Raw genomic sequence first — 10,027 nt, 5'->3', positions numbered from 1 at the left:
CTGTCTCAGAAGGGTCGTTACCTAAAGTAGCAAACACCAGGTGACCAAGGCTGTTCAAGCTCACCATTCTAGGATCCTCTATTTGGGTGCCCACCTCCCCCAAACTCCACTCCCTCACTCCACTTCTGCTATTCTTGTCCACTCTTGTCTCTAACACCCTTTCCTCCCAACAGAGACCTCACTCTCCACCTCCATCCCATAACTGCCCTGCCCCCAGCCCCAGACTTCAGACGTTTCTGCACCTGGGGGCACTGGACATGCATGTCCCTGTGATGATGAGGATGGTGCCCATGAGGAAGCCCATCAGGCCAGTGGCCAGGCCCGTGGCACAAATCAGGGTCTCTGTGGTGTCTGGTGGTGGGACAGGCACCTGGGGCTCTGGGAGAGAAAGGAAGGGTCAGGGGGCACAGCATGGGGATTTTGTCATGAAGGAAACACAGGCCTGAGCAGGGGGGCTGGCGGGGAGCTCTGTACCCCAGTGCGTGAGGAGTGGCTCCTGCAGGCCCCAGTGCTCCACCTTGCAGTCGTAGAAGTCATCCGCTGAGGGCACAAAGGTCAGGTAAGAGAACTTGCGGAACAAGTGGTCGGGCTGGGCATAGAAGCTGGTCTGGGCGGCTCCCTCGGTGATGGTCTGACCGTTGCGCAGCCAGGTGACATTGATCACAGGAGGGAAGATGTTGTCCACGATGCAGATGAGGATGTTGGGCTCACCCAGCTCCACTCGAGACTTGGGGAGGACCGTCACCCTTGGAGGCACTAGGAGGAACGAATCCTGAATCTCAGAGGCTCATCCCTTACAATGGGGCCTTGTTAGGACTAGGATTAAGGGACACTTCCTCCTCCTTAGACACCTGCAGGCAGGGGGCGCTCGGGGAAGGTAACCAGTGGAGCAGAGGGGAGAAGAACAGGGGGAGAGGAGGCTGGGGAGGGAGAGGAGGCTGGGGAGGGGGAGGGGGCTGACTGAGAGGTCTGAGAAGACCTAGAGCTTCCAGGGAAAGAAGGGGACTGACTGGTTGAGAGAACTTGTGCCAGAGGGAGGGAGGCCAGGGAATGGGAAAAAGCTTCTCTGGGCCCCTCCTGCTTGGCTGGATTGGGGGAGGGGGGCAGGTACCGCTGGTGGCTCTGGTGCGGTTGGAGCGTTCCACCAGGACATCCAGATGGGCTCTGATTACGGCGATGCTGGCCAGTCCGTTCTGTGGGTCAAAGTGCGTGAAATCGCCAAACTCAGGCAGTCGCCATGCAACCTCCCCATTCTTCAGGTCCACAGAGAACAGTTGGTCTCCATCAAATTCATGGGTAAACTGGCCTGAGGCACCATAAGACTGGAAGAAGGCTGGTCCATAGGAGCCCATGTGGTCAGCTGTATTGGGTAAGGGCAGGGCCAAGAGAAAGGAGAAAAGGTGTCAGCCTCATCCATGATATGTAATGTGTGGAGTCTCAGCCTGAGCCCCATCCTGGGTCAAGTGTGGGGACAGAGTTCTGTTCTGACAGTGAGCTGGCCCTGGGGGAGTGGAAGGGCTGCAGAAGGACAGAAGAAAGAGAGCATGCTCATGCCCTGCACACCACGGGTACATTCTGGCAGAGCAGCCTAGGAAGAGGTGAAGCTGCCTAAGATGGTGCTTAGATTTTCTCAAGTTAAAAGTCTCAGCCATAGTCATTTGCTCTGGTTATGCCGTCAGGTCCTGTGTGTGAGTGTGTGAGACGGTGAGTTGTGGTAGAAATGATTAAGGACAAGAGCATAAGGTGTAGTGTAGATGGGGTTGGGGGGAAATGGGCACTGACTGGCAGGAGCAAGAATTACACAGAGACCAGGGGGAATCCATAAAGGCAGCCCCAGACATTGCAAAGAGCACTGGACAGGAGCTCAAGGTTCATGTCCCAACTCTGCCATCTCAGAGAAGAAAGGCTGAACACATCTTGTCCCATAACTAAGTGCATAGTTTCCTGGAAATTAGGGGACGGGTCTTAATTGGTAAGTTTCCTTTAGAACTCTGCAGTTATTTGTTGAGCATTGAAGGAGCACTGTGTGCCCAGCACAAAGCCAGGCCAAGGAAATTAAAAAAAAAAAAAAAAAAAAAAAAAGACAAGCCAGCTGTGGACGTGCACACCGAGAGCACACGTCTAGACACAGTGAGTGTTAAATGCTGCAATGCAGCTGGACTGGAGTGGACACACTCCAAGTCAGGAAGTGGTAGAGAAGCCAGGGTGCTGGACAGCAGGGGGGTGGAGCTTGGGGTCTCAGAAAGGAGGAAGGAATGGGAAGGAATCTGAATGAGAGAAAAGCCATAGAGGTAGGAGGAACTTGGGGTGGAGGATCGGGGATTTCTAAGTGGAAGAAGTGACCCACAAACCAGAGAGTGACAGGAACGTGCATCCTCTATGCCATATCCCTAAATCTCCTCTGCTCCCCTGGGGCCCTCAGCACTCACCCTTGATGGCCCCTGCTTTCTGGGGACAGAGGAGGGTCATCAGGGTGTGCAGTCCCAGGACCAGCCCAGCACGGAGGGCCATTGCCCTCTGGGGTTTTGACCAGTAAGCCCAGGTCTGTGGGAAATACAGGAACGGGATGGAGGCGAAGAAGAAGAGGAGTCTTAGTTAGCGGGAGACCCTTGCTATCTGCAGCCAATCAGAGCTGTTTTCTGAGGTAATGTAGCTGTTGCTGGGTAAAGAAGTGAAAAGCCGGGGAGAGAAGGTAGAGGAAGTCACTGGGCCCCTGAGCCCGAGGCTGGTCCACAGGGGAGTTGAGAGGAAGTTGTTGCTTCGGAGGACGAAAGGCCTTGATCCACTACCTCCCCCAAGAAAGAATGTGTAATGGCTTCATCTGAAGCAGAGCTGCCAGAAACTTCCACAGATAGTTGTGAGGAGGGTGGAGGGTGCTGGTGATCTCCATTTGTCCCTCCTGGTCCCCCAGCATTCTCCACACTGCCCACATGCTGAGCCATGTGGGCTGCATCCACCTGGCCTTTGCCTTCTAGCTGGGCTCTGTTGGTGAGAGGCATTTGAAGGACTTAGTGTGATAATAAAAATACAGAACTAACTGTTATCCAGGTAAAGAGAAATCTAACCAAATCTCCAAAGGCAAAGATCCTGCTTTAAATGATTTTCAACCTGGAAGACCCCTGATCAACTTAAGTATCCATCAACAGATTAAGGAATAAAAAAAAAAATGTGATATATAAACAATGGTCATTTAAAAAAAATGAAATCCTGTCACTTGAGGTAACATGGATGAGCCTGGAGGACATTCTGTTAAGTGAAATAAGTCAGGCACAGAAAGACAAACGTCACATGTGCTCGCTCATATGTGGAAGTTAAAAGGACTAATCTCCTAAAGTAGAGAGTAAAATGGATGTTTCTAGAGGCTGAGAAGGGTGGGGAGGGGATGAGAGAGATGGTTATGTTAACCATTCAGGGCTACAGTTGAATAACAGAAATAACTTTTAATGTTCTGTAACACAGTTGTATAACTATGGTTGACAATGATTAATTACCTATTTCAAAATAGCTAGTACTGAGGATTTTTTTTTAAGAGAGAGAGAGAGAGAGAAAGAGAGAGAATTTTTTTAATATTTATTTTTTAGTATTCGGCGGACACAACATCTTTCTTTGTATGTGGTGCTGAGGATCGAACCCGGGCCGCATGCATGCCAGGCAAGTGCGCTACCGCTTGAGCCACATCTCCAGCCCAAGTACTGAGGATTTTGAATATTTTCAACACAAAGAAATGATGAATGTTTGAGGGAATGGATATGTTAATCATCCTGATTTGATCATTATTAAATTAATATGTATTAAGTGCATGTATCAAACTACCATACTATGCCTTATAAATATATATAATTATTAAATGTTAATTAAAAGAATTAAAATCCACACCTTACTTCAATTTATCTGCTATTCAAAAAAGAACAGTTTCCTGGGTTCCATCTTGAATGAAATTAGCCTCTGCAAGAGTACAGCCAGCGGCCTGGGTTCTCAGCGTGCTCCCTGGGTGATTCCCAGGCAGCCTGTGGCTCACCTTCTGATTCAAACTGCCCAATGCCCTTTCCTCTGGATATAAGGGATTCCTCACTGAGGGGAGCAGACCACTGACTCTGACTCCAAATTAACCAAATTACAGCTAGTAATGGGCTTGGGGGGTTGTAGTTTATGGGGAGCCTAATCCAGTTCTTCTTGATTCCATTCCTGAATGTCTAGAATAATACCTGGCACAGAGTGGGCACTCAGTGGGTATTTGTGTGGATGGGTGAATGAATCTCCTCACTGCTTTGGTCCTGTCCTGGTTAGATCCCTGCCTCCTTTGTCTCCTCTCAAGTGGGGCAGGAGCTGGAGACCTGGGACAAAGGGACAATAGATGGGCAAGTCATGGAAAACTCATGACTGTGGCTTCCTTTTCTTTTCCTGTGCCTGTCCTTTTTTAATTTGTTCTTTTTTTATTTATATATAACAGCAGAATGCATTACAACTCTTATTACATATATAGAGCTCGATTTTTCATATCTCTGGTTGTATACATAATATACTCACAACAATTCGTGTCTTCATACCTGTACTTTGGATAATAATCATCACATTCAACCATCATTAATTACCCCATGCCCCTCCCTTCCCCTCCTGCCCCTCTGCCCTATCTAGAGTTCGTCTATTCCTACTCCCTATCCCACTATGAATCAGCTTCCTTATAGCAAAGAAAACATTCAGCATTTTGTTTTTTGGGATTGGCTAACTTCACTTAGCATTATCTTCTCTAACTCCATCCATTTATCTGCAAATGCCATGATTTTATTCTCTTTTATTGCTGAGTAATATTCCGTTGTGTATGTATACCACATTTTTTTTTATCCATTCATCTATTAAAGGGCATCTAGATTGGCTCCACAATTTAGCTATCGAGAATTGTGCTGCTTGACATGGCTCTGTCCCCGTAGTATGCTGTTTTTAAGTCCTTTGGGTATAGACTGAGGAGAGGGATTACTGGGTCAAATGGTGGTTCCATTCCCCATTTTCTAAGAAATCTCCATACTGCTTTCCATATTGACTACACCAATTTGCAGTCCCACCAGCAGTGTATGAGTGTACTTTTTTTCCCACATCCTCACCAACATTTATTGTTGTTTGTATGAATAATAGCTGCCATTATGACTGGAGTGAAATGAACTCTTAGAGTGGTTTTGATTTGTATTTCTCTCATTGCTAGTGATGATGAACATTTTTTCATATGTTTGTTGATTGATTGTTCATCATCTTCTGAGAAGTGTCTCTTCAGGTCCTTGGCCCATTTATTGATTGGGTTTTTTTTTTTTTTTGATATGTAGTTTTTTGAGTTCTTTATATACCCTAGTGATTAGTGCTCTATCTGATGTGTGAGGGGTAAAGATTTGCTCCCAAGATGTAGGCTCTCTATTCACCTTATACATTGTTTCTTTTGCTGAAAAGAAATTTTTTAGTTTGAGTCCATCCCATTTATTGATTCTTGATTTTAATTCTTGTGCCACAGAAAGTGACTGTGGTTTCTTTGTTTAGTAACTATTGGATGTTGAATGTTTTTATTTCAAAATATATGGAGATTTCTTAAATGTATATTTTTGTTATTAACTTTAACCACAGGATAATCCAAGAAACTTGTCCTTATGATGCATCTTCTCTGATATTTGTTTGTTTATATTTTTTTGGGGGGGGTACTAGGGATTGAAGGGGCACTCAACCACTGAGCCACATCCCCAGCCCTATTTTGTATTTTATTTAGAGACAGGGTCTCACTGAGTTTCTTAGCACCTCGCTGTTGCTGAGGCTGGCTTTGAACTTTCGATCTTTCTACCTCTGCCTCCTGAGCTACTGGGACTATAGGCATGAACCACCGTGCCCATCTTCTTTGATGCTTACTGATGCTTGCTTTATAGCTGGGCATGTGATCAACTTTTTTGAAATTTCACATCTGCTTTAATTAGATGCAGAATTTTATACAGTGAATGTTTGTTGCATATGTAGATTTTGCCATTCAAATCTATCATCTTTCCTTCTTTTGGGACTGGCTTAAAAATAACAAAGAGTGCTGTAGTTAAATTTGTAACTTTTCAATTTGTTTCTATTTTTTTAAATCTAATTTTCCCTCTAGGAAAATGAGGTTATGAGGTTGGGTGATGAGGTGCTTCCTTTGGGGAATTATTATCGTCTTGGTGAACTGAGTGAGTCTTTTCCTAATTTGTCCTGCAGTCTTTCCACCTTAAAGTCTGTCTTTAAGCTACATAGCTTTCTTGAGTTAGTATCTGCTTGCTTTGCATTTTTCTATCCTTTTGTTTTTATTCTTTCTGCACACTTATGCTTTAGAGGTAGCCCTTGTAATTATTATAAAGGCAGATTTTGTTTTTATTTTGTTGTTTGGTACTGGGGATTGAACCTAGGGGTGCTTAACCACTGATCCACATCCCCAGCCCTTTTTATTTTTATTTTAGGACAGGGTCTTGATAAATTAGCTAGATCCCTGCTAAGTTTTGGGAGGTTGCCTCTGAACTCATCATCCTCCTGCCTCAGCCTCTGGAGCTGCTGGGATTAGAGGCATGCACCCACTGTGCCCAGCCAGATTTTGTTTTTAATTTAAACTGATCATCTCTGACTTGTGCTTGGGAATTTAATCAATCCATATATTAGTCAAAGTGAGCAAACTTGCTTCTTCAACAGCCCTGGAGTTTCAGTGGTTTAACAAAACTCAGATTTATATTTTTAACCTGTGTGCAGTTCAGGGGAGCTGTAGCTCTGTGTCACCCCTCCACAAAGTGACTCATGCACCTAGGTTAGCTCCAGCTTGCACCTTCAGGATTTTCAAGAACTTTGCTTCTAGCCTTGCAAGTAGGAGAGAGGGACTAGCAAAGGCAAATCTATTCCTGAGGCTTTGGAACAAAAGTCATGTGCCTTCTCTGCTCCCATTCTGTTATATTCTGGCAAGAAGTAAACGATGACCCCACGAAGGTGCGCAGGCGCTGCTGGAAGCATGCATATCAGTTGTGTGATGGCTTGGTGAGCTCACAGCACTGCCTTTGCCCACTCCAATTACACTTATTGTGATTACTGACACATTTGGAGTTCTAATACTTTCTTTGATATTTCTGTTTTCTAAATTTCCTTTTTAGTTTGTTGTTTTGTTAACTGTACCTTCCCAATCTTCTGTCTAAGCAGATAAGAAATTTAGCATGCTCTCAAATCCATTTACATACTTTCTTTCTCCTTCAACAAAGTATTTGGTCTACTTTACTCCTGAAATTTTTCGTCTGATTGTAATATTGCCTCCAAAAGTGTTTTAAATATGGGTATTTATAGAGCAAACTTCTGAAACCCTGTGTGCTTGAGAACAGTTTTACAATACTATCATTTAAAAAAAAATTTAATTGACACAAGAATTGTTCATATTTGTGGGGTACAGTGTGTGATGACTGAAGGTGTATATACAGAGCATAATGATCAAGTTAGGTTTAAAGTTTAGTTGTATATTAAATTCTAAGTTTGAAGTTTTCCCCCTTTAATTTTTCCCCTGGGGATTGAACCCAGGCATGTTTTACCAGTGAGCTACAAATCAGTACTTTTTGAAATATTTTTAAATTTAAGTTTAAATTTAAATTTATTTTTTCATTTGTAGCACTGGTGATTTAATCCAGGGGTGCTATATCACTGAATCATACCCCCAGCCCCCTTTTTATTTTTAAATTATAGATGGACACAATAATTTATTTTATGTGGTGCTGAGGATCGAACCCAGTACCTCATGCATGCTAGGTGAGCGGTCTACCTCTGAGCCACAACCCCAGCCCACCCCCAGCCCTTTTAATTTTTTTTTTTTTTTAGACAAGTTCTCATTAAATTGCCCAGGCTGGACTTAAATTTTCAATCCTCCTGCCTCAGCCTCCAGAATAGCTGGGGTACAGGTTTACATTTGGCTCTCTTGACTATTATAGTAATATCAGCCTAGTGTTTTTTTTTCTACATCCAGTGTTGCAGTTAGGAAATCTGTATTTCATGATGGAATCTGTTAGAATATTCTTGTTGTCTTTTATTATTCAAAGTTTTCTACAGTGTATATAAAGTGGGATTTTCCTTTTCTCTCTACAGGGTAAGTCCTCTCTATCTTTTAACACAATAAATTGATCTCTTATTCTCTATTTTCTTCTTTTTGCTTTTTATTTACTTTTCTTTGTTTTTGGAACTCACATTTGTATATGTCTCAAGTCATCTCTTTTGATATATCTTTATTTTCAATGTCTTTTTTTCTCCCATCTTCGATTCTGGGACAATTCTTCAGTGTAGTTCTCCAATTTACTCAGTTTCTCTCTCCCACTATTTATCCCGTTGATGTGGTTTTTATTTTGAGTATTATATTTTTTATACCTAAAACTCCTAAGTAGTTCTCTCTATATGTCCTAATTTTTTAATTTGTTTTATAATAGCTTCTTATTTTTTATGCCCATTTTCCATGGCTGGTCTATATTTTCTAACCCTTCTTTTGAGGATACATGGTCCTGTTTGATGGTTTTCTTTTGAGGTGGTGGTATTCCCCAAAGATCTTGTGATTTTGACCCCTGAGGGCCCATCTGTGTCACTATCATGTGTTTAAAGAACAGGAAGGCTGGCTGGAGTCCTAGGCCAGCACAAAACCAAGAATGCTACTTTTTTGGTGACACTTCACCATGTGACACTCCAGGTCAGTACTTCAGAATAAGAAGCATTGGGAGGGGCCACCATTGTTGATCTTAGCCTCCCAGGCCCAGGGCTAACAGCTGGGACAGGGCAAAAGGGAATGACTACAGCAGTCAGTTTTGACTGGCTGTCCCCATCTCCTCCCTCTTCCAGCAAGGATTTCAGCCTTGATTTTCTCCCCAACCCTCCAAGCTATACACAAGCATCCAGGATCTTGCCATTGCTTTTGCAGCATGAAACAACAATGCTTGTCAAGGCCAGTACTGGGACAGGCAAGAGCAGACAGATGGCTGCTAGTGAATCTTTACACACCCACAGCCGCCCACCTGTCCATCAGTGGAAAACACCTCTCAGTCTCACTAGGGGTCCTTCTGTTTTTTTTCTCTAGGGTTAAGATTACTTTATAGAACTAGGAACCAAAAATATATGTTGGCTTATCATGACAGAAAACAGGTTTCTCCAGTATTTTCTTGGCATATTAGTGCATGACTTATGTTCCCTTCTAGAGAGAGAGGTCTTATGAGAGGTCTTATGAGGGCCCATGGTTTCTTACATTTTTGTTACACAATTCCCCCTTATATGCTAACAAGGTATTGAATAAATGTGTATCAAATAAACAAAATAGATTTGAAATAAATAAAGTGAACACTGATGAGCCTGTGGAGAAACTTTCCAATAATGGGACAAACAGACTCACAGATGGCCACTAATGGGTCTACTTTCTGAAAATACACACACTTGGTTACTCTAAATGGTCTCAGATGTTGATTTCGAGGTAAAATGTGATCTATCATGTTCTCTGGAGCATGTCAAGTTGAGCTAATGTTAGGAGGTATTATTCATTAAATAAATATTTATTGAACACCTACCATGTCCCAGTCACTGTGTCTTGCAGTGGGGATCCAGAAAGGAGCAGAAGAGCCCTTCCTTCCCTGTAGGGCTGCACTGTCCAATACAGAAGCCACCAGCCATGTGTGGGAATTTGAAGGTGTGTGTGTGTGTGTAAAATCTCATTAGTAATCTGTACACAGAGTAATGTTTGATAATATTTTGGATCTATGAGGTTGAAAATAAATTAATTTTATCTGTTTCTTATTACTTTTTAATGGGGGCTACTAGAAATTTTGAAATGGCTACCATTTTATTTCTATTGGACAATGTTGTTCTTGGTCGGCTACCAGCTGATCACTCCTGTTTTTTCTTCTTCAAGTCTTGCCTGCTTGCCCGGTTTGGGGGTCCTTTCCTATTGCTACCTAAAAACCCCACTAGAGGGCGATCTGACCACTCAGTTTCAATTCTCCAGCTTAAATCCAACTATTTGGTATGTGCATATATGTGTCTA

At 43.2% G+C, this 10,027-nt stretch overlaps 1 protein-coding gene across 1 annotated transcript; it reads right to left on the bottom strand.

Moving 5' to 3' along the window:
* Nucleotides 1-226: 226 nt before the first annotated feature.
* LOC143401989 (HLA class II histocompatibility antigen, DO alpha chain) lies at nucleotides 227-2,526 on the bottom strand. Its single transcript, XM_076859526.2, has 4 exons — nucleotides 2,430-2,526; nucleotides 1,112-1,360; nucleotides 475-756; nucleotides 227-378 (listed from the first exon to the last, which is right to left on the bottom strand). The coding sequence occupies exons 1-4, from the start codon at nucleotides 2,509-2,511 to the stop codon at nucleotides 227-229; spliced, it is 765 nt and encodes a 254-aa protein (XP_076715641.2). The 5' UTR covers nucleotides 2,512-2,526.
* Between the last annotated feature and the right edge of the window lie 7,501 nt (nucleotides 2,527-10,027).

Source organism: Callospermophilus lateralis, chromosome 6 (assembly GCF_048772815.1).
Source record: "Callospermophilus lateralis isolate mCalLat2 chromosome 6, mCalLat2.hap1, whole genome shotgun sequence".
Lineage (NCBI taxonomy): Eukaryota > Metazoa > Chordata > Mammalia > Rodentia > Sciuridae > Callospermophilus > Callospermophilus lateralis.
Note: the sequence above shows the minus strand (reverse complement) of the source record. Positions and strands in the feature narration are given on the sequence as shown.